Below are 22,399 nucleotides of genomic sequence, written 5' to 3' on the forward strand. Positions count from 1 at the left end.
TAAGAATATAAATCTTACAGCCACGGGTAAGTATCCCTGCGACCCCTGGAAGCCTTGTTGGCCCCTCTACATCCTAGGGTTGATCATGAAACACCTTGTGACTCTATCAAACCACTGAGGATACTGAACTGCGCACATAGGTCTCCGAGTGCGCCTGTAAGCTGGTGGCTGAAGCACTGCACTGTGGCGTGAGTTCCACAGCTCAAGCACCCTATCGAACTACAAAGGCCATCCTCTCTGACCCCTATGGAAAGAATCATGGCCTCCGAGCGGAGAGTCGGTAGGGACCTGCTGCAAGTAGCCAAACTGTCTAGTGACCCTATCAGTGTAGCACCACTCCACGCATGTCAAGTAAAAAAGAGGAGAAGGTGCACTCATAAGTGATAGCTCAAGCGCAGGGATGTCTCGTGCCTCATCCGCGCAATCCTCGTAGGGCCTCCACCTGAAGGAATCCTCGGACATGGTATCTAGGTCATAGCGAATCCCGCGTAACGAATGTGTCTGCACAGTCGTAACATTCAATGGGACCATCCACCTAGAGCAAAATGTATTGTGTTAACGACATGGTTGCAACATTTGTGAAAATCAAACAACTGAGTCAGAATGTAGCATACCTCAGAGCACGGGGATGCTGCATCAAATAAACATTTCGCTGCATCGGAGCTAAGGTTGTACAATGCTCATAGATCCAAACCTGTACGCATATAATATTAAGTATGAAGCATGGATCATGTATATAATAGTATGCATGAAGGTTGTAGTGTGGATATGTACCTATAATAAAGTTATGGACCCACAAAGCTCCGTCTTATATCCAATACTGGCGGAGCACAAGCGTCGGTAAAGATAAGCCAGACATGCATTGTCCCAGCTGTAAGTACTGATGTGTTCCACGTGCCGAACAAATGGGAAGAGGTTCAAAGGCATGCGGTAAGCACTGTAATTCGGCACAGTAGAGCCAATGAGCAGAAGCAAGTGCGCACGTGTGTGGTACAGGAGCTCACGCTCGTAGTCATGACCAGCAGAAGAGTGTAAACGTGAACAATTACCAAAATGACGAACCAACCAACTAATCTTAATTTCACCCTTCTTTATGACATCCATATCTTGCTCTGGATATAGGGCAACACCAAGAAGCTCATGGAGTAAAGATGCACCTACATCCCCTCCAATAGGTAACACTGGACGTCCGACACTGCGTAGGCCCAATATGTAGTAAACATCCTCCAATGTCACAGTGGCCTCGCCAAAATGGAGATGGAAAGTATGAGTCTCCGGGCGCCAGCGATCAAGAAAAGCAGATATGAGCCCAGCATCAAGTCTCATACTCCCGGTTAGCAGAACACCCATGAAACCAGCTTCTCTTACGACATCGTGGATACGTTGTGGTAGGGGGTTCGCCTCAATACAATCCCAGTATGTTTTGAAATTCGAACGTAGATGTAAATGATCATCATTACCCTGTAAGTAAATGTGTATTATGCATTTAAAATACGCATCAAGACTTTTGTAAATTATAACGGATATTGGGAAAAGAATGTGTACCATGCTATCCCACACAAACTATGAACGATGTCTGTTATGTTGATTAAGTAAATCCCCTTCAATTGGTCCCAGGTTGATAAGTTGTCGTCCAGCCATTTAATCCTGTAAAAGAAAGAAATTTGCTATAAGGCATTGTAAAATAAAAAAAAAACGGGCAGCATCTCCTCTATATTATCACATTCCCAATCCAAAAAGTCAACCAACAAACTCAGTATAACAAGCCTGTCATCCAATGAATGTACGAACTAATTATTTTGGTGATAGCAATTAATATAAGTAAATAATTATTAATTACATTTAAGCATTTTATATATAACTGACTAACTACATTTTTGTAATTTATTAAATTTAACGGTAGGCATAAATATAAGCAAATAATTATTAATTATTTGTAAACATGTAATTAAATTTCAATCTTAAATTACAACAATTTCTAAAAATTAACATAACTGTACATACTATAAGGCATAAAATTTCTAAAAATCGATCTAACCAATCATGCATTTTTAATTAACTTTTAATTAACAAACCAAATGTAGGCATAATTATAACATAATTATAACATAATTATAACATAATTATAACATAATTATAACATAATTTACAAACCATATGTAGGTAAAATTTCGAAATTTACGAATTAATTCTAAGGCATAATTTCGTTGCAATTATTAAAATAAACACAAAAAATCGATTTAATTATTGAAATAAACAGAACAAAATTCGGAGAATGCACTGTAATAAAAGAGAGAGAGAGAGAGAGAGAGAGAGAGAGATCGAGAGGAATGCCTGTAAATGCCGCGGGATCCGGGGCGAACGCCTGTTGCTGCGGGGAATCCTTGATTTCCTCCTACTTCTTTCTCCAAGAACGCCGGTTGGCCTGGGTTTCTTCCGCCGACGACTTTTTCTCTTTCTTTTTTCCTTCTTTTTTCCTTCTTGTTTCATATCCGCTCAGAATTTCCCTTTCTTCCTATTTTTCTTTAAATTGCCTAATATAAAACATTCTTCTCCTAATACTTTGTATTTATATTTTTAGTAAGTTAAAAAATTTATGTAATATTACTATATAAAATATTTTACTTAGTAATATATATTTTAATTTAGATTATTAATAATATAGTAATTAAAATCTACATTTCATTTAAAAAATATATTAAGTTAGTTGTAACTAATAAGGTAATATTCGAAGTGTGAAAATGTGGTAGAGGGCTATTTTTGAGCCTTAATATGAAATTGCTAAAAATATAATTCGGTGTCAATTTTTCTCAAATTACGTTTCTATTACTTTGTTCCAAAAATAGTAATTAAATTAGTTGGAACTAATATTATATTACTTTGTATTTATATTATTACTAAGTTAAAAAAATTATGTAATATTACTATATAAAATATTTTACTTAGTAATATATATTTTAATTTAGATTATTAATAATATAGTTATTAAAATCTATATTTCATTAAAAAATATATTAAGTTAGTTGGAACTAATAAGGTAATAATCGAAGTGTGAAAATGTGGTAGAGGGCAATTTTGAGCCTTAATATGAAATTGATAAAAATATAATTTGGTGTCAATTTTTCACAAATTACCTTTCAATTACTTTGTTCCAAAAATAGTAATTAAATTAGTTGGAACTAATATTATATTACTTTGTATTTATATTATTACTAAGCTAAAAAAATTATGTAATATTACTTAGTAATATATATTTTAATTTTTTTATTAATAATATAGTTATTAAAATCTATATTTCATTTAAAAAATATATTAAGTTAGTTGGAACTAATAAGGTAATATTCGACGTGTCAAAATGTGGTAGAGGGCTATTTTGAGCCTTAATATGAAATTGCTAAAAATATAATTTGGTGTCAATTTTTCTCAAATTACGTTTCTATTACTTTGTTCCAAAATAGTAATTAAATTAGTTGGAACTAATATTATATTACTTTGTATTTTTATTATTACTAAGTTAAAAAAATTATATAATATTAATTAGTAAAATATTTTACTTAGTAATATATATTTTAATTTTTTTTGTTAATAATATAGTTATAAAAATCCATATTTCATTTAAAAAATATATTAAGTTAGTTGGAACAAATAAGGTAATATTCGAAGTGTGAAAATGTGGTAGAGGATTATTTTGAGCCTTAATATGAAATTGATAAAAATATAATTTGCCGAAAATGAATACTTAACTTAAAACACAATTCCATCACATAACATAAGGTACATAATAAAACACAGTTGAAAAACTGTGCCTGGTTCGATACATAATAATAACACGATACAGGAATAAAAAGGATATGATGTAGAAATACAAATATTAGGAGCAGAAAATATATGAACTGAATCATTCATCTGTATCGTCGGAGTTGAAAGAGATGTGTCCGAAGTCCAATCATGTATGATGATTTATGAATAACTTTTATGTAATCTGTTTTGATTTCATTGATATTAATAAAAGACTTGTTTTGGTTTTATTGCGGGCTTTATCTATTTAAGTGTTTAAATACGATATACCATAGTTTAGAGTAAAGCTTTTTATGGATTATGATGAGATCATAATAATGAGACCTAAAAGATGATAACTCTAAACTTAAATATTTCCTGGTCGTAGGATTACTAACTGGTAATTAGTAATCCGCAAAGATCGGTACATACTATACTTGCTTCATTATGAAGGATGTCTGTTCTCATAGATATTTGTGTGGTGACACTATAGCTAGTATGTAGGTGCTTATTATAGAATAAGTTCACTGAACATGACTCACACAGCTGAACAACTGATGGAGTTCACTCACGTGTCAGCAGTTGTTCACATAGTGATAGTTACAAGTATCCTTAGACTTGAGGTCATCATAGTCATCTTGTGTACACTGAACTATGCTTTGGTTTAGTTCTTAGTCTCCAGGGACAATTATAAGGGCTCTACTGGGTATAGGAATTTATACACGAAGATAGTGTATGATCAATAAAGGATCTACCCCTTTCAGTGAAGGAAGAGAATGTTAAATGTTGATCCACTTATACTAGTTCAGGAATCTCTGGCCAGAGTGAATGAAATTAGAAAGGAGTTTCTAATTTACATTAAATAGAACTAAGCATAGTGAATGGGAAAGCAAATGATTAAATAATATAGGCTTGACACAAGTTCCATGCCTTGTATTTAATCGTGACATTGCAGGGTAGAAGGAATTGATTGTACGGTAACTACTCACTGAATAGGTTCTTGGTATTCTAAGCAGTGAATTCGTATTTTCCGGATAGTCGCGAAATGCTGAGAAGTATCCCTCACGATGTAGAATAACTATGATTAATTTATTAATTAATCATATTTAATGAATTAGAGAATTTATATAAATAAAGATAAAATAGTTTTATTATTATTTATTTCTACTACCGGCTTAATATTGAACCTACAGGGTCACACCATAAAAGAGAATGATTTAATAGTGGATAATTAATTAATAATGGCTGGTAATTATTTATTTGTGAAATAAATAATTAATTAGCAGATGTAATAATTGATTAAATGAGATTTAATTAATTCTTAATATTATTAATTAAGAATTTAATTTTGGAAATTAAATCAAGTGAGAGAATTATTTTTCTAAAGTGTTTAGAAAATGGATTAGTGATTAAAAGGTGTTTTAATTATTAGTTAATTGGTTAATAAGAATAATCAATTAAAGGGTTAATAATAATAATATTTTATGGAAAATTTTCAGCTGAAAATTTTGCCTATAAATATACTATTATAAACCCTATCTGCCTCAACCCAAATAATTAACCCTAATTCTAAATGTAGAACAAGTGGGAGACAACTATTTCTCTCAACCTCTTCCTCCTCCATCACATTGTACTCTTGGTGGATACCGGTGGAGTGCTTCACACTTGAGGAGCAACTACTAGGGATTTCCGTTCATCGTTCTTGGATCGCTATTAAAGACCTCCATCTTTCCATTAACGTAAGTTTTTTAAGGTAAACATACTGAACTACGCATTAAATATTATTTTTCGCATGGATCCTGCGGAGGGTTTCGGTTTTTTTAAGATTTAAATTTACGTTTTCGTTGCGTTTATGTGCTAAAAACCCTTTAATGGCATCAGAGCTACTTGCGAAAAGTTTTTAATTCGTTTATGTGTTTAACTATTTTCGATATATGAGCATGTACGTGATTCACCATGATTTGATGTTGATATAATATGCTTATATATGTATGGTTTTGAATATATGATATTCATGTGAGTTGTATAATCATAAGATGATTATGTAATCTGTACATATACTGATATATACATGATTTATATTTGTTCTAATTATGAGAATCATATTAGATACGGATTCTGAATTGGCTGCTGCAGATTTGCTGAAATCTGGGTCTGGTGTCCGATTTACGCAAATGAATACCCTATTCCATAGGTAAACGAGCGTCTGAACAAAACTGATAGCAAAAGCTATCAGCGACTCGTCTGTAAGGCGTTTGACGTCGTTTACTGCCCGTAAATAGTGATTCTTGTTTTTCTGATTTGATTCTGATTTTTCTGATTTTTGTCATATTTTTTTTTATGATTAGATCATGGATAATATGATATGTTAAGATCAGATTATGTGTTTTAACATGCTTTTATGTGTTGTATGAGCATGGTGGATGGTTATGGCCTTTCGACCTTAGTGTAATGGTTTTGGTTTTAAATACGACTTGCATGTCGTCAATCTTTGTAATCATAAATCTCGAATGTAACTCGAGTTATTCTAGTAAGTTCATTAGATTAGTTTTACTTTCAATCATGTAATTTAATTGAAGACTCAAGAAGGCTATCCAATGGAGCTGATACAAAGAAGAAGACGAGGCATACAAGAAGCCTGAACAAAGAAAAAGACTTATGTAATAAGTAGTTGTATTTATTTCCATCACCATATTAGATTGACCTTGATCTTTATCATGAGCTTGATAAAGATCACATAGGATGGGGCCATAACCAAACACATTTACTTTATTGCACTTTACATTTACTTGTTTATTTAATTTTATATATGAGATATATGCCTATGTTTACCATGCGATGATAGATATAGGTAAACTTAAATCAATATAAGGCGTGCTCTAGAAAATCTAGAATATGAATCGTTTCTTGCCTTAACAATAATATTATGAATACAATCATGAGATTCTTGTGTTTATGAAACACATAATTAAATATGAATTTTCAATATTGAGAGAAAGGATGATTCTGTCAAAAGCAGATTTCTATCTGTAAGAAAGGGGTATTAAGTGATGCCTCTTGACAATGCTCCCCCCGATCTGGGAATCATCTGATTATCGATTATTGATTTGAAATATTTAATTTAAAAGGAAGAATCTCTTTATAATATGATTATGATTGTAACATAATATAATCTCTCTAAAATTAAATAATATCAAGTAGTAATTGGCCAATGACACAACGGGCTTGTGTCAGTCATAGCCTTCCAACATGGTAGAAAGTGGTTCTTATTTTTAAATCATTGTTGTTTCGTGCTACAGCCTAGGGCTTTGATTTTGAAATAAGAAATACTTGTCTATTACATAGAGATGTGTACATTGAAGTATAATCTAAAGGTCGTTACGTGTTACAGCCGTGGGCCGTTGGAGACTGATTCAATTGTACGAAATGTTGGGTTAGACCTGACTTAGAATATTGAGTTTGTCGTGCTACATCCGTGACTCAATTATTCAAGAGGCTAAAGTTTTATTAGGGAATAACATAAGTTATAACTGACAAGAGTTGTCTGCCTATTGAACATCACATGACGTTTCGTGCTACATCCGAGGTTGTGTGATGGAATGTAGGATCCCTATTTCCACTAGCATTATGAATGCTTAATTTTCACTTAGGGGTTGTATAAATTAGATAAACTAGTGGAAGCCACTTATGAATAAAGACCTGATTTATATAGTGTCTTGAAATGAAATTGAATATTTGCTAAGTGTTGTTATGTGTTCATCATTTACAGATTTACTATATTCGTTATGTCTTCTGCACTATCACTCCGGAGTATACTAGATGCTCACAAGTTGACTGGTCCTAATTTTGCTGACTGGCTTCGAAACTTGAGAATTGTTCTCAGGGTTAAGAAGCTGGAATATGTGCTTGACTCACCTAAGCCTACTGAACCTGCTAGCGATGCACATAATGATGAACATGTTGTATATCGTAAGTGGATAGATGATGCAAATATTGCTCAATGCATCATGCTAGCTTCCATGAACATTGAGCTACATAAGCAACATGAGCATATGGATGCTCACACTATCCTTATGCATCTACAAGAGTTGTATGATGTGGCAGGGATGACAACTCGATATGAGATATCGAAGGAACTGTTCGGTTGTAGGATGTCTGAGGGATCATCTGTGAATGACCTTGTACCTAAGATGATCAATTTGATTGAATGTCCTGGACAACTTGGTTTTGCCATGGATGGGGAGCTGAGCCAAGACTTGGTCTTGTAATCACTTCCAAGTTCGTTCTCGCAGTTTGTTGTGAACTTTCACATGAATAAGCTGGATGTTAGCCTGCCTGAACTCCACAACATATTGAAGACCGTGAAATCGAATTTTCCCCCTAAGAAGAGTTCTGTTCTTCTAATTGTTGAAGGTTCCAATCCTAAGAAAAGGAAGAAGAACCCTTCCAAGAAGAAGAAAGTAGGTGAGAAAAATCCGGTTCCACCAAAAGCTGAAGACCCCAAGAGCAAAGCTGTTTGCTTTCACTGTAACAAAGTGATGTACTGGAAGAGGAACTACAAGGTTTACCTTGTAGAATTAAAGAAGAAGAAGGGTAGTGAGACTACCGCTTCTGATTCAGGTATGTTCATGATCGAAGTTAATATGTCACTAAGTCAAATTTCTACTTGGGTATTAGATACCGCCTGTGGTTCTCATATTTGTAATTCGTTGCAGGGACTAAGGAGAAGTAGGACTCTTGAAGAAGAGGGGGTGATTCTACGGATGGGAAATGGAGCAAGAGTTGTTGCTGAAGCTGTACGATCATTTCATTTACATATGCCTATGGGCAAGACTATTATTCTAAATAATTGTTATTTTGTTCCCTCGATTTTGAGGAATATTATTTCTATACCATTTTAGACTTGGCTGGATTTTCGTTTGTTATTCAGAATAATAAATGTTCAATTCTTAGAGATAACGTTCTTTATGGAAGTGGTATTTTAAACAATGGTCTGTATGTATGTGACGTAGAGCATAATTTACTATAAATTGAACATACTAATAAAAGAAAAAAGGATGATGAAAATCTCACTTTCTTGTGGCACTGCGGACTTGGTCATATTAGTGAAAATAGACTGCGGACATTGCATAAGGAAGGGTTACTTGACCCCTTTGATTTTGAATCATATCCTACATGCGAGTCTTGTCTATTGGGTAAAATGACCAAATCTCCATTTAGTGGACATGGAGAGAGGGCTGCAGATTTTCTAAGATTGGTACACACAGATGTATGTGGACCAATGTCTCCGCAAGCCATGGGTGGATTTTCATACTTCATTGCTTTCATAGATGATCGATCTAGATTCATATATGTGTATTTGATGAAACACAAGTCTGAAGCCTTTGAAAAGTTCAAAGAATATAAGTATGAAGTGGAGAAACAAACCAAACATAGTATTATAACTCTTCGATCAGATCGAGGTGGTGAATACTTGAATGGAGAGTTTCTAGCTTATCTCAAAGAAAATGGTATAGTCTCCCAGTGGACTCCTCCATATACTCCACAGTTGAATGGGGTATCTGAAAGGAGAAATCGAACTTTGTTAGACATGGTTCGGTCCATGATGAGCTATGCGAATCTTCCAGTATTCCTGTGGGGTTATGCATTGGAAACCTCAGCATATTTACTGAATAAGGTGCCTTCCAAATCTGTTCCTCAAACTCCATATGAGATATGGAAAGAAAGGAAACCGAGTCTTAAACACGTTAAGATTTGGGGATGTCCAGCTTATGTCAAGAAAGTTGACCCAGATAAGCTGGAATCTCGATCCATAAAATGTTATTTTGTGGGATATCCAAAAGAGACTTTAGGGTATTACTTTTACACCGATCATCGGGTGTTTGTCTCCAGACATGCTACCTTCTTGGAAAAGCAGTTTATCCTTGAAGGAAACAGTGGGAGCAACATTGAACTTGATGAAGTTCAAGAAGCACAAACTACTACGGATCAAGTGGAAACACCTGTTCAGACTGAACAACCTTCTGTGGAATAGCCCATTCGTAGGTCAGGGAGAGTGTCTCGCCAACCTGAGAGGTATTATGGCCTTGTCATTGAGAATGACAATGAGTTGTCAATCATTGATGATAACGACCCTGTGACCTATAATGAGGCTATGAGTAGTGTTGACTCAGAGAAATGGTATATTGCCATGAAATCCAAAATGGAATCTATGTATACCAACCAAGTATGGACTCTGGTTGAGGCGCCTGAAGGGGTTAAGCCTATTGAGTACAAGTGGGTATACAAAAGAAAGATTGGAGCAGATGGCCAGGTGGAGACCTATAAGGCCATGCTCGTGGCAAAAGGATTCAGACAAAGACAAGAGGTTGACTTTGATGAAACTTTTTTGCCTGTAGCCCTGTTAAAATCAATTCGGATTTTGCTTGCGATTGCTGCTTACTACGACTATGAGATCTGGCAAATGGACGTGAAAACGGCCTTCATCAATGGGAAACTTGAAGAGGAAGTGTATATGACACAACTAGAGGGTTTTCTTTCCAAGGGAAATGAACACCTAGTGTGTAAACTACTGCGAACCATATATGGTTTAAAGCAAGCTTCTCGTAGATGGAACATCCGTTTTGATGAGACAATCAAAGAGTTTGGTTTTATAAAAAACATAGATGAACAATGTGTCTACAAAAAGGTTAGTGGGAGCACGGTAACATTTCTTGTATTGTATTGAAAGATGAGACGTCAAGAGAGTTGACACACATAACAACGTAGCAGACCCACTCACAAAGCCACTTTCTCAAAGTCACTTTGATCGTCATAAAGACAAGATGGGTATTAGATACCAGAGTGATTGGCTTTAGTACAAGTGGGAGATTGAAAGAGATGTGTCCTAAGTCCAATCATGTATGATGATTTAGGAATAACTTTTATGTAATCTGTTTTGATTTCATTGATATTAATAAAAGACTTGTTTTGGTTTTATTGCGGGCTTTATCTATTTAAGTGTTTAAATAAGATATACTATAGTTTAGAGTAAAGCTTTTTATGGATTATGATGAGATCATAATAATGAGACCTAAAAGATGATAACTCTAAACTTAAATATTTCCTGGTCGTAGGATTACTAATTGGTAATTAGTAATCCGCAAAGATCGGTACATACTATGCTTGCTTCATTATGAAGGATGTCTATTCTCATAGACATTTGTGTGGTGACACTATAGCTAGTATGTAGGTGCTTATTATAGAATAAGTTCACCGAACATGACTCACACAACTGAACAACTGATGGAGTTCACTCACGTGTCAACAGTTGTTCACATAGTGATAGTTGTACAAGTATCCTTAGACTTGAGGTCATCATAGTCATCTTGTGTACACTGAACTATGCTTTGGTTTAGTTCTTAGTTTCCAGGGATAATTATAAGGGCTCTACTGGGTATAGGAATTTGTACACGAAGATAGTGTATGATCAATAAAGGATCTACCCCTTCCAGTGAAGGAAGAGAATGTTCAATGCTGATCTACTTATGCTAGTTCAGGAATCTCTGGCCAGAGTGAATGAAATTAGAAATGAGTTTCTAATTTACATTAAATAGAACTAAGCATAGTGAATGGGAAAGCAAATGATTAAATAATATAGGCTTGACACAAGTTCCATGCCTTGTATTTAATCGTGACATTGCAGGGTAGAAGGAATTGATTGTATGGTAACTACTCACTGAATAGGTTCTTGGTATTCTATGCAGTGAATTTGTATTATCCGGATAGTCGCGATATGCTGAGAAGTATCCCTCACAATGTAGAATAAATATGACTAATTTAATTAATCATATTTAATAAATTAGAGAATTTATATAAATAATGATAAAATAGTTTTATTATTATTTATTTCTACTACCGGCTTAATATTGAACCTACAGGGTCACACCATAAAAGAGAATGATTTAATGGTGGAGGAATTAATTAATAATGGCTGGTAATTTTTTATTTGTGAAATAAATAATTATTTAGCAGATTTAATAATTGATTAAATGAGATTTAATTAATTCTTAATATTATTAATTAAGAATTTAATTTTGGAAATTAAATCAAGTGAGAGAATTATTTTTCTAAAGTGTTTAGAAAAGGGATTAATGATTAAAAGGTGTTTTAATTATTAGTTAATTGGTTAATAAGAATAATCAATTAAAGGGTTAATAATAATAATATTTTATGGAAAATTTTCAGCTGAAAATTTTGCCTATAAATATACTATTATAAACCCTATTTGCCTCAACCCAAATAATAAACCCTAATTCTAAAAGTAGAACAAGAGGGAGGCAACTATTTCTCTCAACCTCTTCCTCCTCCATCACATTGTACTCTTGGTGGATACCGTTGGAGTGCTTCACAATTGAGGAGCAGCTGCTAGGGATTTCCGTTCATCGTTCTTGGATCGCTATTAAAGACCTCCATCTTTCCATTAACGTAAAGCTTTTTAAGGTAAACATACTGAACTACGCATTAAATATTATTTTTCGCATGGATCCTGCGGAGGGTTTTGGTTTTTTTTAAGATTTAAATTTACGTTTTCGTTGCGTTTATGTGCCAAAAATCCTTCAGGAGTCATCATCATCCTCATTGAGGTTCCAGGTATGGGACTCAATGATCGCCTTCATTCTCTGCAATTCCATTTTTGACTCCTCAATTTCGCGCTGCAGCTCACAAATTTCTGCAGAGTGGGCTACATTCTCTCTGGTAATTTCTTCCCTAAGGATTTCAATGAGAATTGCTGCACGGGGTTCAAGTGGCTCTTCGATCCAACATTCATAAATACAAGCACGGTCGGGATATTTGATAAACCACCTTCCCGCGTCAATACCCTTCCAGTAGTGCGCTACAACAGCTATTTTTCCGCAAAAACATAAATCTAAGTTTGGGAGTGAAGACATAATTAATTTATAGGAGTGTGACTTCATGAGTTTGTGACCTTGTATTTATGAGTGAATTGGTTAAGAAGACATAAGCTACTGTGAATGACAGTTCACGTAAAGTAATTATGCCATCATAAGTGTATTTATAATTGCAGGATTCGTAAAATACATTTTTTAATTCCCATAAGTAAAAAAAATTTAATATATAAAAAGGGAGAAAAAAGATAGCACATAATTCAAAGTCAATCATCGGACATATAATCGTCGGAAAGGTAGTTCTCATTTTGTAATAGTCTGTGTTGCTCATCTTCTGTAAGCTCTCTCCCAATGCCGCGGACAGAATCTCGCGCCAGTTCATACATGTACTGACTACTCCTACGCAACAACATTCGGTTATTTTCCTTTCTGATACTTGTCACGGCCCTAATAACTTTTTTCCTAAATCCTGCCCAAGTTGGACTATCCCCCGCTTGAGAATATATGCCAATAGAATGTCGAGTTGGAACTCTTAGACCCATAGAAAGCAGGGCATCTCTCAACCTGTCAGATTCTTCACGTCGATAAGCCCATTCGCGACGTACACCCGCAAAGTACTCTTTAACATCAATAACTCTAAGACTACAGTAATCATCATCTCTTTCTATGAGCAACCAGTTGCGATTTGTGTTAGAAGACATGCTATTGATAGTTATAATTTGTTTCAAATCTTGATTAATAAGTTATATAGAAAAATCCTGATTTTCTAGTCATTCATTTTCATTTCGTATTCCTATCAGAGGTAACATGCATTCAACATCAATTATTTAGAAGTGACTAATCACTGTACGAAATACACTGCAACACGTGAATGATAAACTATTAGCAATTTGAAAGTGTCATGAATAGTCTAATGCTTGGCTGTATTACTTTCATCAGTGACGTTTACTGTAGCAAGAAGATAAGGTATGGTGGATAGCCTGCAAAAAAAATAGTGAAACAGTATTTGACATGACATAAAGTTATGCAACACTGCATCTCATTACTGGGAAGCGTAAAGAGCTGTATCTTTGCACCTACTTTTATATTATAAATAGAGTTTGTTATACCCCTTGTAATATTTAAATTCCACGATATAGTAACAACAACATAATGAGTTATACCCCTGGTGATATTAACCGAGCAATTAGTAGGAAATGGTTTTGTGATGACAATTTTAGGTACTCAATGGATCCGAATGAACGTTACGCAGAAAGTTCAATAATCACGATACAGAGGGAATGGGAATGGCGTGTTGGGTGTCTCAACAGTTGTATGGGCCAATGTGTCCAGGAAGGAGTGCGAATACCAAAACAACGCGCCATACAAATGCAGCAAGACACGCCTCATGAGCTGGAATTAGCATTATTTCATGCTAGAGAGGAAGAGAATCGAATAAGGATGCGCTTAAACCGTAAATACCTACAAAGAAGAAGTCAGGAGTATGCTGAAGACGGTGACCTCCACACTGCAATGATGTATCATCATTTTGCTATAGGTCATGATTATGTTTCTGATTGTTTTTTGTCTGACGATGAGTAAGACAATTACTTATGCCAAGTAATTTTGTAAGACATAATTATTAATCACGGACTCAAATAAAATTAAACAAAAAAACATAAACACGACATCCTATCTTAGTAATTTGCATTTGCTTTTGTTGTAAATTTCAAGAATCTTATCTTCTCTTTCATATCTTCCAAATGGGACAAATATAGTAGATTTCTCTTTAACAAAAATCCTATTGGAAATCTCCATTGGATTCTATCAATAATGCATTCCTATCCGAATTCTCAAAATGTTTAGCTATCTCTAGCCTACAGCTTCTATTCCTATTTATATGTGTCCTCCAACATTGCATGTATTCAAAACATACTGCAATTCTAAGTTCCTAAATCTTTAGGAAAATAATATCGTTCATACTTGTAGAACACTCCTCTGTCGAAAAAGGTATGTCATCATTACATGTATGTTTGTTTACATGTACAATCTTGACTTTGGTTTCCTAACTGTTAATGCTGTCTTCAACGCAGGGAGATGGAAGGCCACGTAAACGTCAAATTTTTTTGGGGTGGAGTAGTTATTCGAGATGGTAGTAATATCAATTACTTTATCGATCCAAAAAAATGATGTTTATTAGGTTTGGTACCACTTACAATGAGCTTAAAAGTGTCGTGTATAATTTAATGAACATTAGTTCGTATCAGTGGAATTTAAAATTGAGTTTAAAGTATCCATATCTTGGTCAGTACAACCTAGTTGAAGGTTTTTATCAAATGGATATTTTATGTGATGATGATGTTACACGCATGTTAAATGTTCCTGCCATGTTGCTAAACATTCAAGGAGATGTTTCTTTGTTCATCGAAACAGAAGAAATTATTGTTGATGACCCGTACTCATTCCAGCATAATTTCGGGTCACAACCAAAAGCAACAACATACAGTGGTGATGTACAACCACTGTGGTCAAATGTACTTTTTGATCAAGGTGTAGGGTATGGAGGGAGGGCTACTCAACATGGTGGAGGGTCTGGTAGGGGGATAGTGAACATGGTGGACAGTATGAAGGGGTAGTAGTCAATATGTTGGAGGGTATGGAGGGGGAGTATACAATATGATGGAGGTTATGGAGGGGGGAGTAGTGAATATGGTGCAGGGTTTGGAGGGGGGGAGTAGTCAATATGGTGAGGGGTATAGAGGGGGGACTAATGAACATGGTGGGAGTAATGGAGGGTGGAGTAGTCAATATGGTGGAGGCTATGGAGGGGGGACTACTGAACATGGTAGAGGGTATGGAGGGGAAAGCAGTTAATATAATGGCGGGTTTCAAGGGGGCTAGTTATGAAAGTGATGTGGTGGGAAGAGGTTCAGGTCAGCGGTTAGCCCTGCTGGCAGATGGAGTTGTAGCCAATTCATCAAGTGAGGAGAATTTTCACCTTCACGATGATGACGACGAGGAATCTTCTGCCACCGAAGATGGTGAAGGACATTCAGAGAGAAATGAAGAAATTTCCAATACATTTGCGGTAGTTCGAGAAGAACATCATGTTCCAAGTGTTCCATGGTTTCGCACAGAGCAATACACTCCACCAATCATAGATAACCCTAATGATATATATGCTGATGAAGACCTCGACAAGGGGAACTGGGTGAGGGAATGTGTTACCATGACAAAGCAACGCTCTTGGGAGCAGTGAGGCATGCACATATTAACACTGATCGTACATATAAAACTACAAGGAGTAACAAAGAACAACTCATTGTACAGTGCCGGGTTGAGGGGTGTAACTGGAGGATGGGGGCTGCTTTCATGCATGATTCCGGGTACTGGCGGATTAATGTTAATAGAGAGGAACACAAATGCATGATCGACCAGTCGTTACAAGATCACAAGAAGTTATCTGCAAGGATGATTGCGCAGATTGTAAAACCACTTGTAAGTAAATCTTTAGCAAACGCCACTTATTAAGGCCGAATTTTTTTTGACATTTACAATTTTATGTGAAACAGGTAATAATTAAAACCATTATCCCGCTGATCAACAACGAGCACAACCACATAGTGGGGTACAAGAAAGCGTGGAGAGGGAAGCAAATAGCAATTGAGGAAGTGTATGGCAGTTGGGCTACAACATACCAAGCTCTACCCATATTCCTGGCAGCCATTATGAAGACAAATCCTGGAACCATTGCTGAGATCGATGCTGTCCCTCATGCTAAGGAGCGGGGCACGTCCTTTTGCAAGCGGATTTTTTGGTCTTTAAAGGCAATGATGGACGGGTGGCAACATGCACGTCCTGTGATTTCAATAGATGGGACATTCTTGAAAGGAAGATATAGGGGCAAGCTGCTTATTGCTATGGGTGTTGATTCGAATAACCACCCATTCCCTCCCTGTTATGGCTTGGTTGATGAGGAGATGTATGAGAACTGGTCGTGGTTTTTGCAGCGTCTTCGAAGACATGTCTGTCGGCAGCGGACCGGCGTCTGCATCATTTCTGACCGTGCTGCCAGCATTATCTCCGCCCTACCCTCAAAATGGTTTTGCTGAGCCACTCGGCATCCATAGGTTCCGTCTCCTCCATGTAAGAAGTAACTTTTGTAGTCATCACCCAGGTGGTGAACTAAAAAAATTAATGTGGAAAGATGGAAAAACCACACAAGTCTCAAAGCACGACGCATATATGTCAAGGATTGGTGAAATTTTTCCCACTGCCCTACAATATCTTGCTACAATACCCGTGGAGAGGTGGACACTTTCCCACGATAGTAGTGTTCACTACAGTCAAACAACCACAAACATGCTTGAGGGCTTCAACGGCAACATAAGGAGGGCTCGTTTTTTTCCAATAACAGCAATGATGGAGTACCTCTTCTATAAGGTGGTCATAATTGTAGATAAACATCAAAACATAGTGGATGACGGTCTACAAGAGGGGTAACAGTTATGTGCACGTTCCGCCGCTATGTTAGCAAAAATTCGGAGAAAGGCAACAGGACATACGGTTATTACTTTCCATAGTCTCCGCGGGATTATGAAAATACTAACACATCAGTACACAACTGCTAAGGGGACGGTAAAGGAAGGTAAAACCCAGGTTGTCAACCTCAATGACCGTATGTGCACCTGTGGAAAATGGGCGATCCATCACATGTTGTGCTCCCATTCAATGGCAGGTTGTATAACACATGGATTGAGTTGGGAGCATTTCATCGAACATTTCCATAAGAACCAAAAAATGCAGGACTTGTACAGGCCAATAATTTATCCGTTAGAACCAACTGAATACTGGAACTACGACTTACCCGTACCTTGGATGGGGTATGGAAAGTTAGTGCCGGAAGAGTCCTTGAAACTAAAGAAAAAATACGGGGATAAGGGAGAATCGGTGTGGATCCGAATGGAGATTTATGGTCTGCGGTCTGGAAAGAAATGTAGTTTATGTAACCAAGAAGGTCACACCAAGCGTAGTAAGAAATGCCCAGGGCGTCCACACTAAAACACGTGATCTTGTTGTCAAACATATGTACTATTGCTATTACAAGCAGTCTACTTGTAATATGGTTCCGTTTCCTTGTTTTTCATTTCATTATTTACTTGTTCTATCATAATATTTTGGTTTCCAATGCTCAATGCACATTCATTTTATGTCTACGTCTAACAGTTAACGTTTTTACATTTAACGTTATAACACCCTCTCTCGAATAAATAAAATTTATTATTTAATCATACAGACTCAAATTTTTTTTACATACCTACCAAACAATAGAAAAATGGACCTAAACAAATTTTCGGTTATTTAAATATGCCAGTGCACAAATTTGCCAACGCGTGACAATTACGCACTTGCCGCTAAAGACACCATTTTTGAAGCTACAAAAGTGTTGGGCATATAAATTTTTAATTCAAAATTAAATTTTTCCAAAAATATAGGTTCACATTACAACACAACAAAAAAATTTGGAACCCAATAAATCTACGGTTATTTACATACGCCCGTGCCAAAACATGCCCTCACCTAAAAATTTTGATCTCACATTGCACGACACCCTTTTCGGAGCTAGAAAAGTCTTATTTATACGATTTTTTATTTAAATAAAAAATACACACATAAAATAGGTTTACATTACAAGCCCACAAAAAAAAATTAACTAAAAACATTTTCCATTTTTTTAATATGGGAGTCCAAAAATAGCCCTTCATCTAATTTAATTCCGTTCAAAACAAAACAAACACAAGTCATTATTTCTCGCAGAAAAAAAATTGTAAATGACCCAGAACGCCACTTGTTCTGGGTGTCAATGGAAAATCTCCGAAAGTACAGGTGTTCTGTACCATTTTTGGAATTTTTTGAATATATATACCATAAAACTGAACTTCTTGTTGATCTGTACCATAAAAGGGACGGAGCCCTTATACAGCTTACCTTCGCTTTGCTTTCCCAAGGGACTTTTATTATTGATTTAAGAACGCCCGGAGACTTCTGTTGAGATCACTGAGGAAGAAAGAATCAACATAATTGTCTATTTGGACCCTAGAATTGCCAAGACTGAATGCCAATATTTAAAGCGTAGAGAAGATACTCTGTTCGAAGTTGACTTAGATGACTTCTTTATACCCAAATATGGCGTAGAAATCTATGGTATGGAGCTCCTATTCAAGCAAGGTAAGTACGAACTGCTTCACATTCTTATGTATATTATGGTTACGGTAAGCATTATGTTTTGGTGATTTTTGTGGGGTTAAATGCTAAACTTTATCTATGTATTATTATACTTAGAATATGTAAATTACGAAAGAAAGAAGATTTTGTTTACGTGAAAAGTCCCGTGATGGGATAAAAATCGCGGGATGGGTTTATGTCCCGGCCAATAATTTCACTATGTTCCAAAGAATAATATTACAATGCAATTAACAAAATTCTAGAAAGAGTTCTCTGCGTGTGTGTATAGCAGTGATAGTGTATGTTTTATTCCATATCCCTTGTTGCTTTTATATTCATATTTGTCCTAACTACTCCTCCTTTTTCTCCTACCATTATTTACTCGATCAGCCCATTTTCAAATATCTGTTACAATTTCTTGACTCATTATTTTGGTCTTCCTTGACTTGGTCATTTGGGCTTTTATTCTTCATGTTGTTCAGCCCATACATTGGCCCATATCCAATCACAGTTGTTGTAGCCTAGTTACCACAAAACCCATTCCTAAAAATAAACCCTGATTTTACAAATTTTCTTAAATTTGTAAAATCTTTCAACTTCCGCCTTTTTATTTATTATTCTTTGTTATTACTTGTTGTTTTCTGTAGAGTTCCCCATATACATCCTATAAGTCTTTTCATTTATCACAATCATCTCATCCTAATATGTTCATACACATTTTCACTATATCATCGTGCTTGTGCATTTCCCAGTTGTCATTTCCTCACCCCCTCTTTCTAAATTTTCTCTATTCTCTCACATGGCCAAGAAAAACATCAAACCCTCTTCCTCTCTAAACGCTGATACTGATGATCTTCTTGCTCCTGCATCCGAATAGAGTCCCACTAAAATTCTTGAGCCTGATGACAACAAGTCCAGTGGTTTAAAGAAAGAGAAGTTCGAGGAAGCTAAACTCCTCTTTCGTCGTGATGTTATCGTTGTCATGCCTAATCCAAACGAACTCGCAGATTGGTAATAAAAAAACTGGGTTTTTCTTTACTATTACCCTTTTGAGATTGGAATGGTGTTTTCCTTCCCAAAACATGTTGCCGATGACTTGAAGGGCGACCCGTTGGTTTTGAATAATGACAATGTGAACGATAGGGGTTGAAAGCTCGATTACTTCTTTGTTGACAAAACATCCTTGGGGCAAGAAGCCGATTATCTCCTCGAGTTGGAATGCTAAAGGTACTTTCCCTTTCTAATTTCCCTCTTATTTCCAATTTTAGTGTATGACCACATGCACGCATGCTTCGATTAATTTTTAGTACTACTTAGTTCCTTTAACGAATTCTATTAGTTTTTCAACTGATTAGTAGTTCTTTCTCTTCTTTTTCTTCTTTACTTTGTATCATGCCTGAATCTTGCGTCATGTATTCTTCTGCATGCGAGTATCTTATGCTTATAGTCTTCTCTCCCTCTTTCTTCTTCGTTGTCTTGTTCCCCTTATTTCGTTAACTTATTGGATTTACGACATGCAAATCCACATTTTACCTTGATGAAAAGAATGTTGATACCAAGGACATTGTCGAAAAGATCCTTACTCTGCCCATTGTTGATAGGTTGTGGCCAAACTGCCTTCACAGGCCAATCCTTATGCAGGGCTTGTCGATGTTGATGATTTCATCCTGAAAATGAAGAAATCCAAAGGAAAGATTGATGTTGATGACAGTGATAAAGTTGTTCCGAAAAGTGCTGCTAGTCGGACTAGGAGTCGGCTAATGATCAAGCCAATTATCAACCCGTCAATATCTGTCCTAAGTCTGTCTTCTGAATCCCGTGAAAGTCCCAAAGATGAAGGGAAGAACATTGAGATGAGTTCTGGGCGTATTTATGCTAAAGGTATACACCATATTCTTCGCATGCTGATGTATTTGTTTCTATCCGTGTGTTTTTCAGTGATTCTCTTAACGTACATTAGGCCTTTCTTTTTTGTTATAGAGTTTAAACCTCCCGTGATCAAACCACTGCTGATGACTAGTAGGGAATTGTTCAAAATAGCTTATGAAGATAAGCCGCCTGAGACCGAATCATCCAAAGCCCCCATTTTACCAAGTCCAAATTTTAGCCCTCTTTCCAAAAAAGTTAAGACTGACCCTTCTAGCCTTACAACTCTTGGCATAACAGATTCTTTCTTGACTCTTGTTACTTATAAATTTGATGTCGACGCCAAGGCTTCTTCCTTTGGTCATCTTCTTAGCGACATGCTACTCCCTCAGAACCTTGAGGTTCAATCTACCAAAAGTATAAGTCGCGTTCTTGATGAGGCGTCATGCCATGCTTTCCATGTAAGAATTTTTTTTTTATGCTCTTATTTTGATCTTCTTGCAATTTATCTTATTGATTTGTCTTTACTATTATCATGTAGGTTCTTCAAAATACCATGGCTGCTCGAGAAAACTTTGAGAATGAGCTAAAAAGGTTTAATCAAATTGAGTTGGAACACAAAAATTGCCCCGAGAAACTTCGCGCTGCACTTGAGCGAGCTGCTGAAAATCTCAAGATGGCTAAAGAGATACGGAGAGAATTTGATGAGTTTACTACGAAGGTTCAATTCCTGGAATCTGAGATGCGTGATGAAGCTGCCAAACTTGTTACTCAACAGAGCATGCATACTCTTGTTGATATGATGTTGGAGTATAGTTGTGGTGGGTGGAAATCCTGGAATGTAGTTGATACTATGAAAATCTACAATGACTTCTACCCTGAGGACGCTTTTCAAGTTGAAATTCCTGTTGATCAGAAGCTCAAGTCTCCAAAGGATGTAGAACATGTGGAAGACATATCCAAATCTGCAGATGGTGCCGTTCCGGGAGATGTCTAAAATTGTGTCTCTGCTTTAAGTGCTCCTTATTTTTTAAGAATCCTTTGCATCATGTTTTGAACTCCTTTTGCGTTTCGAACTCCTTTTGCTTTGTTTCACTGTGTTGAGTTTTCATTCCGCTTTTCAAGCGAGGAATTATTTCTTTGTGTTTCAGACTATTTCAATTCTAGTCCTTGGTTGTTTCTTATTTCTCGTATGTTATTTCTCATATATTATTGTCAAAGTGGTTTAGTCACATTATGCAGTTTCTGTCTCGAAATTGCGAGTCGTGTTATTTTCATCTCCTTGTTGCGTAATATGAATTAGTCGATGCATGCATTGTAATAAATTGCTAAGAAATGTTATATTTCTTGAAGCACTTTTGTGTAATGTCGATAAATTTTAACGTGATATACCTTTGTTTGTCATGTAGGTAAGTTTCAAGAGAATTTTACTCCTCGTCGTGCTGGTTTGTCACTTTGTAGTGAGAAAGTAAATTTTTATTGCCCCTTGTAATTTATATATTTGGGCCTTATTTCCATTGTTACTTTGTCATATAAAGGACTACATAGTAAGCTATTTATTGCTTGTTCAAAATGTGTGAATCGTAAAGATGTGTCATCACATGTATTTATTCGAATGAACTAAGATTCAAAGCCAAGCACAATAAACTAGACTATTCTGTACT

The 22,399-nt window shown here is 35.9% G+C and overlaps 2 protein-coding genes across 2 annotated transcripts; both read left to right on the forward strand.

The window, feature by feature from the left end:
- Positions 1–16,001: 16,001 nt before the first annotated feature.
- Positions 16,002–16,756, forward strand: LOC141691069 (uncharacterized). Its single transcript, XM_074495813.1, has 2 exons — positions 16,002–16,142; positions 16,217–16,756. The coding sequence occupies exons 1-2, from the start codon at positions 16,002–16,004 to the stop codon at positions 16,754–16,756; spliced, it is 681 nt and encodes a 226-aa protein (XP_074351914.1).
- An 85-nt stretch (positions 16,757–16,841) lies between these two features.
- LOC141691070 (uncharacterized) lies at positions 16,842–21,909 on the forward strand. Its single transcript, XM_074495814.1, has 4 exons — positions 16,842–17,087; positions 20,471–20,750; positions 20,850–21,196; positions 21,277–21,909. The coding sequence occupies exons 1-4, from the start codon at positions 16,842–16,844 to the stop codon at positions 21,730–21,732; spliced, it is 1,329 nt and encodes a 442-aa protein (XP_074351915.1). The 3' UTR covers positions 21,733–21,909.
- Positions 21,910–22,399: the final 490 nt, after the last annotated feature.

The sequence above is a fragment of the Apium graveolens genome, chromosome 10 (assembly GCF_009905375.1).
Source record: "Apium graveolens cultivar Ventura chromosome 10, ASM990537v1, whole genome shotgun sequence".
Classification (NCBI taxonomy): domain Eukaryota; kingdom Viridiplantae; phylum Streptophyta; class Magnoliopsida; order Apiales; family Apiaceae; genus Apium; species Apium graveolens.

Excerpts from the sequence above, each read along its gene's own strand:
- LOC141691069 (XM_074495813.1), top strand. The coding sequence starts at position 16,002 with ATGGGGGCTGCTTTCATGCATGATTCCGGGTACTGGCGGATTAATGTT. Across the intron at positions 16,143-16,216 it reads CGCAGATTGTAAAACCACTT|GTAATAATTAAAACCATTAT; the intron begins GTAAGTAAATCT and ends TATGTGAAACAG.
- LOC141691070 (XM_074495814.1), top strand. The coding sequence starts at position 16,842 with ATGTGGAAAGATGGAAAAACCACACAAGTCTCAAAGCACGACGCATAT. Across the intron at positions 20,751-20,849 it reads TGGGCGTATTTATGCTAAAG|AGTTTAAACCTCCCGTGATC; the intron begins GTATACACCATA and ends TTTTTGTTATAG. Across the intron at positions 21,197-21,276 it reads CGTCATGCCATGCTTTCCAT|GTTCTTCAAAATACCATGGC; the intron begins GTAAGAATTTTT and ends ATTATCATGTAG.